Raw genomic sequence first — 17,085 nt, forward strand, 5'->3', positions numbered from 1 at the left:
TTAAAAAATAACTCGAAAAGTTTTGGGTTTAGCAAAAAGTTGTCAACAGCAAAGTTGTAGCTGATGCAAAACCGGAAAAAAAGTCTGTGGTAGCAAAATCGCATATACAATAATGTCGGAGATAATGGAGTCGGAATATTGAATTTTTTTCAAAAAAGCGCACAAAAAATATAAATAGAGAGTGGTTTTTCCGAAAATTACGACTTTTTTGTGTACAATTATGTTTTTCGAGTATTTCAGTGTGAGAATATGTCAAAATCAATTAACTGACTTTTATTCCTTTCAAAAAATTCGATTTTCAGTGTTATTTTAAGATTTTTTTAGAATTTTTGACCATTTAAGAGACTATAACTTCGAAAATTGAGTTTCTATGAAAAAATGTTGTAGAGAAAAGTTGTTTGTATTTTTCTAATCTAAAATAATATAAAGTTAAAAATTCTGAAATTTGAAAAAATTGATTTTTCAAAATTTTGAAACTACCGTAGTTTTTGTAGTTTTCAACGAAAATGGCTGGTTAACGAACTTAACCTTTATTTTTACACCAACTTTAAGTGTGTTAAATTTAAAGACGATCAGATAAGATTTTCAAAATTTATTGTGCCTACAACATTTTGGTCTACAGACAGACATACATACAGACAGACACACAGACAGACGGACTCGCCGGACCATGTTTTTCGGGTACAGGGGACCTCAAAACGTAAAGATTTCATAAAATTAGCAAAAGTCAATTTTCGACCAAAACTAATACTTTCTCATGTGATAAGAATGTAATAAAAATTACTTTTTTTCAAAATAACTCGAAAAGTATAGGGTTTGGTGAAATGATGTCTACAGCAAAGTTGTAGCTGAGGATGAGACGAGAAAAAAGTCTCTAGTAGCAAGATTCCATTCAGAATAGATTCGGAGATAATTGAGTCGGAATATCGATTTTTAGTTAAAAAAGCGCACAAAAAATATATATATAGAGTGGTTTTTCCGGAAATTACGACTTTTTGTGTACAAGTATATTTTTCAAGTATTTTAGGGTGAGAATATGTCAAAATCAATTGACTGACTTTTATTCCTTTAAAAAAATTCGATTTTCAGTGATATTTTAGGATTTTTTTAGTTTTTTTGACCATTTAAGAGACTATAACTTCGAAAATTGAGTTTCTATGAAAAAATGTTGTAAAGAAAAGTTGTTTGTATTTTTCTAATCTAAAATAAAATAAAGTTAAAAATTCTGAAATTTAAAAAAATTGAGTTTTCAAAATTTTGAAACTACCGTAGTTTTTGTAGTTTTTAACGAAAATGGCTGGTTAACGAACTTAGCCTTCATTTTTACACCAAGTTTAAGTGTGTTGAATTTAAAAACGATCCGATAAGTTTTTCAAGAGTTATCGTCGGAACAACATATTACCGTCTACAGACGGACAGACAGACACACAGACAGACGCACTCGCCGGACTATGTTTTTCGGACTCAGGGCACCTCAAAACGTAAAGATTTCATAAAATTAGCAAAAGTCAATTTTCGACCAAAACTAATACTTTCTCATGTGATGAGAATGTAAAAATAGTTTAATATTAATATTTGAAATTAGGTAGTTCGAAAAATAAACAAAGAAATTTTCAAATTAGAAAATTCAATGATAATCGTATTTTTTAGAATTTGTAAATAAAAACAGAGATTTAAAAAAATGCTTGAAAATTAATAAGAATTAATTTTATTATTCAAAAAATTTAGATGCTGTCAATAAAAACTGCTGCAAATACAGAAATTAAATTTAAACGATTTTTTCTACCACTTAAAAGTTATTTAGGTATTTTCCAATGAAAAAAAATTATTAGAATTAGAGAAAATGAATTTTTAATATCCTTTTTCCCTATTTTCAAAATCTACGAATTTTTTCAGCTAATATGAAAATTCAAAAAAGATTTAAATATATTTTGACTTACTTTTTTTGAAGGCCATTCAATCTCTCTAAAAAATTATTATAATAACAATTAATTTATTATACTACTTAATTAAAATATATTAATCATTGCAAAACTTTTTAAAGTAAAATATTAATTGATAATAATATGTTAAATATTGTATTATAGAACGTCACATGTATAATATCTGATTTAGAATTTATTAGGTAATACAATACATATATACCTATACCTATAGCAGAAAAAGATATCGCCGCCAAAATGATTTGTCTTTTTTTTTTACCTACAGTTAAAAAAGATGCCCAATAACGATATTAAATTACGTCAAAATCTATGTGTAATTTGGCCCACATCACATTTTTTTACCTTTTTAAAGGGCAAAAAGAGGCCCAATAAACTGCCGTTAAATTACATCAAAATCTATGTATGGTCAAAGAATTTTGTTACTAACGTAAATTTTCATAAATAGACCATGAACCTTGAATGATTATTTCATTTTAAAATATAGAAGATTATATCTCATTAGAAAGTTATAAAAACTTATTTTTATTAACTGAATGCTGAATGTTTGAAGAAAGTGTATGCATGGTTTGCTACACAGAACTTGAAAAATCTAGTAAAGGTTTGAAATTTAAAAAAACCCACAGTTTTGGTTAGTTCTTTTTTGTAAAAAAGGTAAATCGTTTATGTTTCATACGAGGCAAATTATATTTTTCATATTCTGAAATTCTTAATAAACAATTGAATAAAATAAAATTTAATTTGTAGTGTGGTTTTTCGCAATGTTTTTTATCATCCAAATTGGCATAATAAATAGCTTAATTAATAAATAATTCATTTAAATTTGTTACAATGTACGACTTGTATGCTTATATTTGAACAATTTATTATTATTTATTGTAAGCTTCTATTGTATGCTTCTATTGGGTCGATGAAAATTTTGAATATTTCTTCTAGAAATTGTCGTTTCGAGTAATCATTTCTTTCTGTTAGTTTTGTCCATTCTGCGAATATCATCTCATCTTTAACAACGTTCCTAATTTTGCGCAATCTTGTGATATTATAACCTCGTTCGAGGGATTGTAAATCAATTGCTATTCCACTTTGATGTTGAACAAGAGTCCCTGAAATTCCGGAATAAAGTATGTTTAATATTATTTATAAAATACAGAAACTAAGAAAATTTTAGAAGATTTATATTTAAAATTGCATTTTTTAACAATGAATATGTGAAATTTTTGTAAATCTTAGAAAACAATATTGTTTCTTACTTTTTATTGTATAAACTATTTTAGACACAAAAAAATAATATTTTTATGTATTCCATATATCGTTTGTTATTTTTAAGATTAAATATTTGTTTCTATTAAGTGATTAAAATACGTTTTAATAAATAAATAAATCACTTTCATTATTTATTTCAGTACATTTTTGTTATTGAAGTATAATATGTTAAAAAGGACCTGATAATTTTACCATGTTTTCTTAGTTTTAATTGTGATAATGATTAATTAATGAACTGAATATTAAGTATGTATCTTTAAGAACATACTTCTATTAAGTGGTTTATGAAATAACTGACCAAAAAAATTGTTTTAGTAGTTACTTATCTTTGAAGCCATGCAAATATGAAAGTTATTTGAAAATCACCCATGTAACATATTTTGTTGTATTAAAGATAAATAATAATTTTTTTATTTCAAATTTAACAATGAATTTATCCTTGCTGAAAATAACAATGACAGCTATGTAAATGCTTTTTTTGATTAGAAAAATCCGAAACTTTAAAATTAAAAAGATTTACTCTTTAAATCTGAAATGGTGATAAATATACTACAAATTTCCAATAGCGAATGTATACAATATGAATTAATATGTATATTCAAAATGATTAATGAAATGTCATTGATAATTAACGCTTTTGCTTCCTCATGAGGAAGCTTTGCATTGGTGACGATTTTCAATTTTTCAAAACAAGGTTATATGGACTCATTTTCATCTAGAACATATGTATATTCAATTATGAGCAAATGTCCAGATGTATGTGTGTGTGTATGTATGTGTGTATGTGTGTGTGTATGTGTGTATGTGTGTGTGTATGTCACAAAAATTGTGTACAAATTATCTCAGACAAATTTTGATGGATTGTCCTGAAATTTTGCAGGTTTATTGCAGTCATTAATACCTGACATCTGACACAAGGATTTTTAAAAATATCTACAAAATTTTTTTTTATACAATTTTTTTAAAATTCAGAAAATTTTTTTTTTTGTATTTTCTGAAATAATTTTTTTATTTGTTAATATTTTTATTAATTATTCTCAAAATTACATTCCTGGCAAGAAAACGAATCGATTGATGTATACAAAGTATATATTTTATCAAAATTTATAAAATTAATAAATATTTTTCTTTTTCACAAAAAATTCAAATTTTGTATTTTTTTCATAATTAATTTAATATTAATATTAATATTTTGAAATGATTATTCTATCATAAAATAGAAGCAATTGGCAAATGAAAGTGTAAATTTCACCAAATATTTATACAACAACTTATAAATGATTTATATAATTTTATTTTTAACAAATCTTCTGGACAAACCCTTTTGTACATAATTTTTCAAAAGTTTGCAAAACTGCAATTTTTATATATTGAGGAAGCTAAATGGTCATAAAATGAACAACTTGTTTGAAATTAGTGGTATACTTATTTCCCGGAATTAGTGAGATTTTGTTAATTTAGATTTAGAGAGAAAGTTCAGTATAGATCTGTCGTTGTTCTTTGAACTACAGTTATTAATTATTATGCAAAAAGTTTATATTATGATTCTATTTTTTTCGATACTGATTCATGTGACAAAAATGTGTTTAAAATTTCGTAAGAATTGGTCAAATAGTTTTTGTAAAAGATATTATTCGTTATAAAAAAAATTAAATTGAATGTAAGGAAAGTAGAATAACTTAGTAGTGAAATTCCAAATATTTGTGTGAACACCAAATAATTGTTTTAAAATTTTATTGTACGATTCGCAGTCGTTGTTTGTGCGCTTTGGAAGCATAAACACGCTAAACGTATTAGGTGTCACTCTGCGAATCCATTGTCTCTCAAAATAATTTAAAAACGGTAGCATAGCAATTTGTGTTTGTGGCAATAAATTTGCCTTAATTTCTTCATGTGCGTTCAAAATTTCGTAGTTGGGTAACAATGGGAGTGCTAGAATTAGCTTTAAACAATGGTGAGCTTCAGCAGATTCCTGTATCAGTTGTTCAAGTCCTAAGGTAAATATGTTCCTCAAATTTGCCTGAAAATAATAATATAGTAGTTATCAATTATATTTTACAGTAAAAAGAAATTGAGCTATTATTTAAAATATAAGCAGAAGTAATTTATCGACAGTATGAAATTATTTTTAAATATAACTTTTATAAAGTTTCTTCAAAAAAATACAATTAATTTTAAAAATATTAATTAAATTCAATTATATTTAAGGCAATTTTAATTAAATTTCTCTAATGGGTTCAATTACTTTTAAAACCATAAAAAACAGCAACGTAAGAGCTCGTAAGTTTGCGCTCCATTAACACCCAGACGAATGGAATGGTCTTAACATTAAATATAATTCTTATTAATATATGATTTACATTGCTAGCTGCAACAAGGACCGAGATGAAAGCATAAAGCTGCAGGAGGAAGAGGCAGCGAGCATTCTAGAAATGGAGAAGAAGGTCAGCAAGATGCTGAAGTCCTGTGAAGTCCAGGAGAATGTCAATAGGACAATTAAGGATGGACTTAGAAGCATAACATCGCTCATACGGGATGTGAAGGAGAAGCATACAGCAGCGTCCAGAAAAGATGAGAAATTCTACCAGGGGTTAGCCTGGTCAAAGGATGCACGAAAGGACCGAAGAATGAGACGTGACCGTTTTAATGCAGTAATGCTTAAAAACGTTGTCCTGGAGTCTCAGAAACGGAAGAGAAGTGATCCTGAGAGTACGAAGGACCCAAAAAAGAAGAGGGAGGAGGGACCTTCTAGAAGGTCTAAAGGTAACGAGACCAAACCGGCACCAAAGCCAAATACAGTTAAGAAGGGAAGAGCCACAGTGGTCGTCAAAGTGGCTGAAGGAGCTACCTTCGCCGAAGTGCTGGCGAAAGTTCGAAAAGAGGCTGACCTGGAGGCCAGTCAGACAATGGTTGTGGGAGCTTTGCCCACTAAAAAGGGAGACCTGCTCATTAAAATTGGGGGGTCTTCAAACAAGAAGTTGTTCACCGAAGAGGTGACAAAGGTGATCGGCGATCTGGGTAAGGTGCAGATGGCGGACCGGCGAACTACGTTGGAAATCCGCGATATGGATGCCCTTACAGAAAAAGATGACGTACTGTGTGCCCTGGAGAAAATTTCTACGGTACCAGCAGGAAGTAGGAAGGTGACGGTTCTAGGACCAAACAAGCGAGGAGTAAAGCTCGCTGTCGTGGTCACCAATCAGGAAGACGCTGATAAGCTGGAGAAAATTGGGCACATAAAGATTGGGTTCGTCTCCTGCAAGATAAGAAGCAGAACTATGGTCACAAGGTGTCATAAGTGCCTTGACTATGGCCATCTAGGCAGAGATTGCCAAGGTGTAGATAGGTCAGCTGCGTGCTTCAAGTGCGGAGAAGCTGGCCATAAGGCAGAGGTTGTAAGAAGAGCCCATGCTGCTTCTTATGCCAGGCAAAGTTCGTCGAGAAGGAGAATATCCAGCATGTCGCCGGATCAGGAGGTTGCAAGGTCTTCAGAACTGCCTTCGAGGAAGCAAGAAGACTTTGTCAAGGACAAGGAGGAAATAATGCCAGAACAAGAGCGGCAAGAGACGGAAGACGATGTTGACCGAAGGAGTCCAGTGCTCAGCTGTGTGTGAGTGTGGGGGGGAGGAAATCATTTAGTTTTTCTCCCACCCACGTTCCCACAAAGCTAGAGCGGATTAAGGCCCAGTTAAGGAGTAGGACAAGGGGACCACCATTTGCGAAGTTAAAGGCCTGACGGTAGTTCCGCAGGTGAATCAAGTGTCCCAAATTAAGACGGGAGTGGTTTTTAGTGGGTAGACCAGAACAAGAGCGGTCATCCCCACATAACCTGGAATTCATTACCCAGGTATCTGAATTCGCAGATTTTCCACTTCCGACTACAAAAAAAAATAAAAAATAATAATAATAATAATATTTACGTACATGATTAAATTTTTCTGCCTTGATGACCAAAAGTTGTTGTACATCATTTACTGTCAGTACTACTTTAAATGTTGCGTCAATAAATATATTACAATTTTCGCAAACTTTATTTGCAAAATTCAAATCGACGAAAATAACTGACGTATCCAAATTTGTTCCCACAACCGATGAAACATTTAAGGATCCATTTTGGTGATTTAAAAGGTGCTTCCAGTTATTCATATTAACAATATTTGCATAAGACTCTAATGAATTTATTTCAGGCGGTAAACTCTTTGTACGCCATTTATACATGGAATTTTCGCATCTTGAGAATGTTGCGCTAATCGAAGCTTCGGGATGACTGTAATTAAAAATAATGTTAAAGTAAAAAAAGTTGGAAATTTTTGAACTAGTCTCGTGGAAATTTAATACATATGGAGTATGTTAATGTATGTATGTATGTTAGTAATGAACATTTTTAATGTATCAAATTTTCTATTTTGCTTTAATTATAAATTATTTACGATAAAACAAATTTTCATGGAAAAAGGATTAATTACTTTACATTTATTACACTCTTTTAAATTTGTCAAATTATTATTATATTATTCATTATTCACTAAAAATGTTAAATTATAAAAAATGTCTCTTTCTATCAGGAAATTTTAAATGCTAAAAAACTTACTTGATGCAGATTCCATCAAATTTTGGAATGGAGCGTATAGTACTTGACTTTATGGATTAAAAATAAAAAATTACTGTCAAAAATATAACCAGTCCGATTGAAATAGGAGAATATTTTACGTAAAACTATAAAATAAATTTTTCATAACTATAAAACATAAAGATTTTATTTTTAATTTCATTTCTTCATGTTTCATAACAATTAAAGATGACCGAGTGATAAAATCATTATCAATTCAATTATTTTTTAAAACAATTTTACACTAAAATTCTTCTTTAAATTGACATTATTTTTATAATTCTCTAAAAAGTTTTTTGACAATTTTTAAATCCATTTAATTGTAATATTCAATTTTACGAAATTTTAATTATTAGTAAATTCTTCAATTAAATCTATATTAGAAATTAAAAATGTTGAATATAAAAAAAATTCAATTAAACTGTTTTAAATAAATTAATTTCAAAATTCAATTAGGATTTCAAAAATCCACGCTATCATTATTTATGAAAATAATCGAATAATTGCGACGAAATTTATAAAAAAAATTTAAATAATTAAATTCCTGTGAGAGTTTTATAATTTTATGAATGTAACTAAAGGTTTGCGTAGAATTTCATTAAATCTTTGAAAATAATTGAATTTCTGATAAAAATTTTTTTAATTTTGAAAGTAATTGAATTTTTGCAATCATTTGTAATTCCTCTAAAAATCTTTAAATTATATAATGCAATTTACGAACTTTTCGTCTTTTTTCTATAAAAATTACGGATTTTACGGACCTTTTTTTCTAAACAAAATTGACTTTTACGAACTTTAAACAAGTTTACAGAACTAATTCGAGCCTTGTATATATTTTGAAAATTTTAAGATAATTTTAAATTAAATAATATAACTATAGAATACAGATTTATTCTCTTCTTTATGCTTAAGTAGATTAAGAAATAAAATTTTAAATATACAATATCGAAATTGGGATATTATTAAGATTTACTATCAAAAAATAAAAAGGTATAAATAGAAATTTGGCAAATGATAATAAATAATTTTGTTTTTAAAATGGATTAATACTTACGAACTCCGAACTGTGTCATAGCACTTTCTGTATGTTTCATTTGAGTTGACTACAACCCGATACAATTCACGTTTAAACAATTTTTCGATTGTCAACTCCATGTGTGTGATTTTTGCGCAATGTAAAATCATAATCATCTTTGGAGATCGCACGCGCTTTACATTTTCCACTTTTGTAATATTTACAAACGTACCCTGTAAAAAAAAAGTATTGGGAGGTACGGGATTCCGTATTGCAAGTGCCAACCTGCCAATGCGGTAATTCGCGAATACCGCATTGGCAGGTTGGCACTTGCAATACGAAATCCCGTACCTCCCAATACTTTTTTTTTACAGGGTAATATCTGAAAAAGTTGAAGACAAAATTAACATGAATATATAAAATTATTTAATTTACAATTACTTTCTTACTGCAAATTCTAAAATTAATTATTAATGTGTAAACTTTTATTAAAAACAACTTTGTTTTGTACCTGAAAATTTATAGGTTAGATTGAATCAATTCTGAAATTACATTTTACATATCCTTTATTTTAATAGCATAATTCAATGTAAACAATATAAAGTAATACTTACGTTACCGATTCTTTTTTTCTATGAATAACGTATTCATAGCCATCATGAATTTTACCATGAAATGCTCGCGTGAATTTTTCTCGTTCGCCGGTATCCATAATGCACTTGACTGCTCTTTACACAAACTGATGATGGCGATGGTGTGTTGAGGATTTCTAACAATACGAACAGGCTCCCTTTTCTCAACGAATATTTAAGAAGAAGAAAATCAGAAAGACTGAATTTAATAATCTTACTGATTAAGTGAATGTCAAAATAGATGCACTCTTTGAGTATGTAGATTAACGGAAACAGCGAATTGACTTTGCAACGTGTGACTCTTTGCAACCCCCTCTGAAGGAATTAAAACAAAAGTTTTTCGGAAGCGACAGGTTCGCGAGCGTTATCGAATATTTACGAATTTTACCGATGTATACGTCTCGTATATTTCCGGCATGTTCGCCAATTTCCGATACATTTGCGCCTAAATTCTTTGAGATTACGAATAAAGATTAAAACTTCTAGAAGCTTCTCTTATAGATATATGGGTATTCATTAAGAAACATTTTACTGTTTCTTTGTTAATATATATGTAAGTGTTTTTTAATTTGTGGAATACAAAATGGCTCAAAGACTACAGAATCTTATAAATGAACACATTTATGATGACCATCTGTACATTGTCAATAGTAATGACTCAGAGATTCCAGCCGATTGAGATTGCATAGGGAACAAATTTCAGAAGTATCTAAGATGTAGTTATTACCATGAAACGAAATTTTTATTCTCTTTATATATGCTATCCTCAATTGGCCGATCACTCGAGTTTTATGAATAGACATTTTAAAAGTTAAATATTTTTTAATTGAATTTAGTTGGCTTATATGTCTATAGATGGGGTTGTAAGCAGAATTAATACATTTTTCAATTATTGAACTTTTTAGATTATTTTCCCAGGCGGTTAACACCATCTGGAAAAGGAGTGAAAACTGTATGAATTTAATTCATTTATGCGCTTGAATGTCGGATGGACTGGAACCTTTGTAACAATATTTATATTATATTTATACAAATAAATTATAAATATCTATAATTCTATAATTTTATAAATATCTATCTATCTATCTGTACATTGTCAATAGTATTGCAGATGATAAGACGTAAGTATTAATTTCTTTATAAAAAAAATTGTAATTCTAAGGCCACACTGCATGACGCCATTTTTACTCTTTGTTCTTTTTTACGATTTGATTCTATTTTAACTGTTCTTAAATTTGTGACAGTGGAAGTTAATTTTTAATGTTTGAGAATTTGCAATATTTTAAATAGTCAGAAGAAGATAATTATTCCTAATGTTAAAGTATTAAAATTATGAATAATAATTTAATTAATTAACAATAAAATTAAAGGTAAAATATTACACAAGAAAACTTGTAACCTTTAAAGTTTGGTAGTGGATCCCCTCCTTCCTACTTATTGTTCAAGTAGTGAGGTGAGAATCTCTACTGTTTGGAAATAGTGGATTTTAGGGTTTTGGAATTGTTGTGTAGAAGCTAATAAAGTTAAACAAATTTACAAAATAATGAGAATATATTATAACTTCTAAACCCTAATACAATTATCTAAATTTCCCTTATTTACTTTATCTTAAAGATTACAATCTTTATCTTCCTTTAAGTATGTGATTCTACACAATATCTATTTTCTGATGCGTAATGTGTTTATGTGCATGTATTGTGTTTTAGTGTGTAAAACAACTTAGCTCACCTTTGTCATATATATTTATATATTTTCCTTTAGTTTTATTTCCTTTAGTTAATATCCTTTGTTTTTTTAACGCGCTTGCACTTTAATTAATATTTCACTTTTCATTTCATACTTTTGTCACTTTATTTTATAACCATTTATTTATTCACTTATTTTATTACTTCATCTTTATCTTGTGGTCTATTATTCAGACCTTCAATTTAATTAAACAAACAAGGGCTTCGTACAATAACTTTATCTGGCACTATAGCCCTAACTCTCCGTCTTGGTCACGCCGAGACACACGGGCAAATGCCCAGATTTCCCTGTGTCAATCGATTTTATTAATCGACATTACAGTGTTGAAATCATACTTTAGTTTATTGCACCTGCTCGTTGCCAGGCGCTTTTCTGCAAGCTTGCAGTTTTAGGCAGTGGTGTGATCATGGTTCATTAACCTAGACACACCACTCCTTAAGTTTCACAATACATTGGTATCTGAAGCCTCATTCTTTTAATTAAAGTTAAATTCTTAATCTTTTTCAATGTAAATTTATAAAAATGTGAAATATAAATAACTGCAATAATTGAGAGATATTATACTTTATTAATATTTAAACTCTTTTTTAACGAGATTATAACGAAAAGATGAACTAAGTATGTTTCGTTATTGTGTTTAACATGGATATTTGTATTTGTGTTAATATTTTCTTATAAACATTATATTTATATTTTGTTATCACGAAGGGATAAATTGTAACGAAGTCGGTTCGTCACACCTAAAAATTGTGATAAAATTTTTAGGAACAATTGAACAAATTTTAATAAAATTTCTTAAAAAAATTCAATTTAAAAAAAATAATTTTTAATTTAACTATTTTAAATATTTACCCAAAAATATATTATTCACCAAAAGAATTCAATCGTTTCAAAAATTTGTTTTACAATATTGTTTGCAAACATTCAAATATTTTTATAAATAATATAATTTTTCCAGGAATTATTATATTATTAAAAATAGAAATTTCACCTTGTTTTTCGAAAAAATTGACCAAAATCTTCCTCACATTGAGAAAAATTGATTTAAATGGTAATTGGTGAAATTATAATTTCAATTACCATTTAATAGACTCCAATAAATAAATAATTAATTGATTTAAGTAGATATTTAATTGACAATAGTCAAGTAATCAGCTATTGAAATGAAATAAATTTTCTATTCTAATAAAAGGGAAACAAAACAAGGGACACTATCAATAATATCTCTATATTATAGAATTGGAAATTTTTTGAACAAGTATTCAAGAGATGAATCAGGGTTGCCACAGGTCAGGGAAATCAGGGAATTCAGGGAAAAGTCAGGGATTTTTATTTAAGAGTAGGTAAGCAGGGAGGGTTCTAGACCAAGATCCCTGCACCGACATGTTACCGACACTTTTAGCTAAGACTCAAACCACTTAGCCCAGACTCAAACCATTTTGGAGGTGCGATTCAGAATATTGTGCTGAGCCGGATATGACGTCATACTTCCTATAATTATTCGGGGGGGGGGATATTGAGATCATGATGCAAATGTGATTCTTGGAATTTATCTAATTTCTTGGAATTATTAAACAATCCTAGAATTTTCCATAGGGGTTGATGACTCAGAATTTTGGAATTTCCCGTTTTTGTTTTTTTTACAGGGTGCATTCTTTAACGATGACTCATTATCATTGGTATTTCCTATTTTTTGGGTGCATTCTTAAACGATGACGCATAATTTCTTTGTTTTTCGCAAAATGGGGTTGATGACTCATTATCATTGGAATTTCCTGTTTTTGTTTTTTACATGGTGCATTCTTTAACGATGACGCATAATTTCTTTGTTTTTCGCAAAATGGGGTTGATGACTCATTATCATTGGAATTTCCTGTTTTTTGGGTGCATTCTTTAACGATGACGCACAATTTCTTTGTTTTTCCCAAAATAGGGTTGATGACTCATTATCATTGGAATTTCCTGTTTTTGTTTTTTACATGGTGTATTCTTTAACGATGACACATAATTTCTTTGTTTTTCGCAAAATAGGGTTGATGACTCAGAGTTTTGGAATTTTTTATGGATGACTCATTATCATTGGTATTTCCTGTTTTTGTTTTTACTTATTTTATTCTTGGAATTATTATTTTCGTCTAAATATTGCAAATCACTGTTTATTAGATTTTTATCTAAGGAATTTTTACAAACATTTTCGGTACTTTTTATAAGAATGCTTTTGATCTTACCGAAATTCCAAGAAATCTATAATTAACTTGAAGGTCAAATAGGTCATATCTCATGTATATAAAGAGGGCAATTTTTATAAACGAAATCATTCCTGCAGTTTAAGTTGGTTAATGAACATATTAGCAGAACAACGTCGTGAAATTCAAGTGCGCTTGAACAAATTAATTCAAGAAATACATAAAGTTAAAAGTTTAATTGAAGCAAGGTCACAGTTAAATATTTTAATAAAAAAATTTGAAAATTTAAATTTAAGTGATAAAAATGAATTTCGATAAGTTAAACAAAGCAAGCAAAGTCTTTGTCACGAAAACAACAAAGGAGTTAACCATCGATGCATTCTATAAAGTAACGGACATTCGAAAAATTGATACGAAATTTGGTCCGAAAATTGTTGCTGAAATAAATAATGAATTTAACATTTTCCTACCACCAAGAATGCTAAAAATATTTGAAGAGGATGCAAATCTTTTCAACAGTCTAAAAGCTGAAGCTGTCAGAGGTGGTGTATATTTAAGAAATCGTGGAGGTCCTTACAATCAAATAGAGTTTGTTCCTGAGGGAGTTGACCAGTAGTTGACAAAAAAATGTCGTATTTTCCATGCAGAGAAATGTTATTATAAAAAATTTACAACTTGAATCCATCATTTACAAAACAAGTTGTCGTTGGAGCAGAACTAGACATAAATGGAAACATAATACCAAAAATTCAACTAAGAAGCAGCCATCCACGAGTATCATTGTCTTTGGAGCTTCAAGAATGGCGCTTATTGTGTGATGCAGTAAAACATATCATGCGATTTTTCAACGGAGATTGGGATGCAACAGTGCTGGATTGTGAAACGTTTACAATACGTTTTAGTGTTACATATCGTTTAATATCAATTGAGCGTTTAGATCAATCGTTTGCATTTAGTGAAACGTCATTTGCAATTTTTAATGAACTTATTCCTTGTGTCGAACAAAAATATGTAGAACTATCAAAATTCAATTTGCAGTATAGTAAAGATATAATTGTAAAGTCTATTGCAGAATTAATCTTTTAAAATAATGTAAAGTGTACAAAACATGCCACGGATTTTTTTAAAAAACATTACAGTAGAATACTTCAAAAAGTGATGGGAAGAACTAATGTTTTAAATTTAGAGACATTATTGCTGGAACTTGTCACATTTCACTGTAAACAATATTATTAAATGAAGCTATTCAACAAATGTCAAATATTCAATATATAAATGGTAAACCTAACCATTTTACAAATATATTAGATCCTCGCTTTTTTAATACTTTTTCAACTAAATATACATCTGGATATTTAACTTTAGAAAGTTCTTGCTCGTAAAAACATCCACTTATTAGATTTTCCTGATAATCCTTCAAGATATATGTTATTGGATTAGTATTTTTTACATCGCTTATAGTAAATATTTCTGTAGTCCAATTTGGTGTATAACCTTTCTCAAAAACATGTTTAACTTTACTTTTACGTACTCTATCTCCAACTTTAAATTTGTTATATTGCCTGTTTACTGCAACTTTTTTAAATACATTAAACAACAAATTATTTTCATTTTCAGCATTCACATCTATTGGTTTCATTTTTATTGTTCGATGTTTACTATTATTATACGCATTTACTAAATCACTTAATAAATCTATCCATTTGTAATTACCGCGTAAACTAAATTGCATCCACATTTTATTCTTCAAAGTACGATTAAATCGTTCACAAATTGACGCTTTCAAATTAGTATGAGTAGAATACAAATTAATGTTATAATTTTTAATAAGATTTTCAAAATGTGAATTATAAAATACTTTTCCTTTATCTACTTGCAAATTTTTCGGTATGCGTTTTTTAATTAAAATAGATTTCATTGCCGCAGTCACATCTTCACCTTTTTTAGACTTTACTGGAACAGCCCAGGCAAACTTTGAAAATGTATCAATGACAGTTAACAGGTACTTGTAACCTTTATTTTCTCTCGCATAAGGTTGCATTTCAACAAGATCAGCTTGCCCAGTCTCGTCAATTCCACGAATGTCAACATTTCTTCGCTTATAATTTTTCTCGCTGGTTTATGTAACTCTTTCACCAACTGTAGTTTTTGATCCTCCATTGCTAATTACCTTCAAGTGTGCGCAGTCTGCTGTCTAATTGTAAAATAATGTCTTTGTTGGTAGACATCATCTCTATATTTCTTTCAATACTGATTCTTAGATTTTCAAAATATTTTTTTATCAAATCTTCTAAATCTAAAATCTTTACTACATTGTCATTTACATCATTTCTCACGGAACCGATTACATCATAGATGGTGTTTGCTTTAGATTCAATAACTTTGTTTACAGTATTCAAGTTTACTGCATCATTGTTGCTCTCAGCATCAGCTACGTTACAAAGTTTCTTATTTTCAATATTAAAATCTCCTTCAGCAGTCAACTTAAAACCAAGTCCTGGTGGACCTCGATTTGAAGTTTCTGTGCTTTTAAACTGACGTCCGAATATGTCGATACTCATAATGAAAATGATAAAAATTTCTACAACTGCTAATTAATAAACAATTCCAGCTTCTCTCAACTCTTCAATAATTGATATAATCTCATTATTATGACTGGGATTTCCAGCTGCTTGAGATGCCAAGAGCAATCTTAAACGATCAACCAATTCATTAGGATCATCCCAATAAACATAATCAATTTTTGTATCTTCTTGTTGAGTCATATATTCTGGAATTAAACCTTCACCAGAATGTACTGCTATATAGTTCAGATATTTTAAACTCTTTTTATCTCTAACAGCGCCATCTGCTTTGTAATATTTTTTATGAGCATTAGTTGATATTACAATATTTTTATAATTTTCCCGATCAACTACACTTAACACAGCTTCTTCTGGAACTTTTTTGAATAAAAGCTTAAGTAAACCTTTGGTTGCAGGATATGTTTTATTACCTACACTAATATTATTTTGTTCAAAATTTATTCCTGAATTACCAATCATTAATTGCCCTTTAGATAATTTACGAACTCCATATGAAGGATCTAAATCTTTTCCCTTTTCATCCAACATTTGAAGATATAAAATAGCACCATCTTTCTCTGATTTATCTCCATCTCCATTATCATCTCCATCATCATCATCATCATCATAATCATCATTGTTATCGTCATCATCAGCAGCTGTTGCAAATGATAAGTCATCTCTTAAAAATGAATCATTCTCTCTCTTAACTTCTTGATCTTTTTCAAACTCTAAAGGAAGATCTCCCTCTCTTTCAATTTTTACTGGTCGAATTTGTTTAACAATTTCAATGTCATCAACTAATTTCTGAATTGGTGTCACTATAGTTTTAATGGTATTATTTAAAGTCTGTTCAATTTCTTCCTTGCCCAATTTCATCAGTCTATGCTTTCGTCGAATAGCATCACTGGCTTTTGCAATTTGACCAAGAATATCTTTTTGTTTTCGCAAATGTTTCAAGTGTGTAGAAGACATGTTGATTGACCAATGTCTTGAATGAAACTGTTTATAAAGAATATCATTTCTCTAATTTTATAAAACAATCAAAACACTTTCTATATCTGCCTTCATTGATATCACGATCTTTATCAATCACTATAAAATCATGCTTATTTTTCCAACAAGAGTTG

The 17,085-nt window shown here is 29.1% G+C and overlaps 1 protein-coding gene across 2 annotated transcripts in view; it reads right to left on the reverse strand.

The window, feature by feature from the left end:
* Positions 1–4,531: 4,531 nt before the first annotated feature.
* LOC122508888 overlaps positions 4,532–17,085 on the reverse strand; it is a 122,145-nt gene continuing 109,591 nt past the window's right edge. For both annotated transcript variants that reach the window (XM_043622546.1, XM_043622547.1), the window contains 2 exons: positions 7,128–7,470; positions 4,532–5,223 (listed from right to left, as the gene is read on the reverse strand). In XM_043622546.1, coding sequence (XP_043478481.1) covers positions 4,834–5,223; positions 7,128–7,421 — 684 coding nt within the window. In that variant the 5' untranslated portion in view covers positions 7,422–7,470 and the 3' untranslated portion in view covers positions 4,532–4,833. The remainder of the gene's footprint in view (positions 5,224–7,127; positions 7,471–17,085) is intronic.

Source organism: Leptopilina heterotoma, unplaced genomic scaffold (assembly GCF_015476425.1).
Source record: "Leptopilina heterotoma isolate Lh14 unplaced genomic scaffold, ASM1547642v1 Lhet_58, whole genome shotgun sequence".
Taxonomy (NCBI): Eukaryota; Metazoa; Arthropoda; class Insecta; order Hymenoptera; family Figitidae; genus Leptopilina; species Leptopilina heterotoma.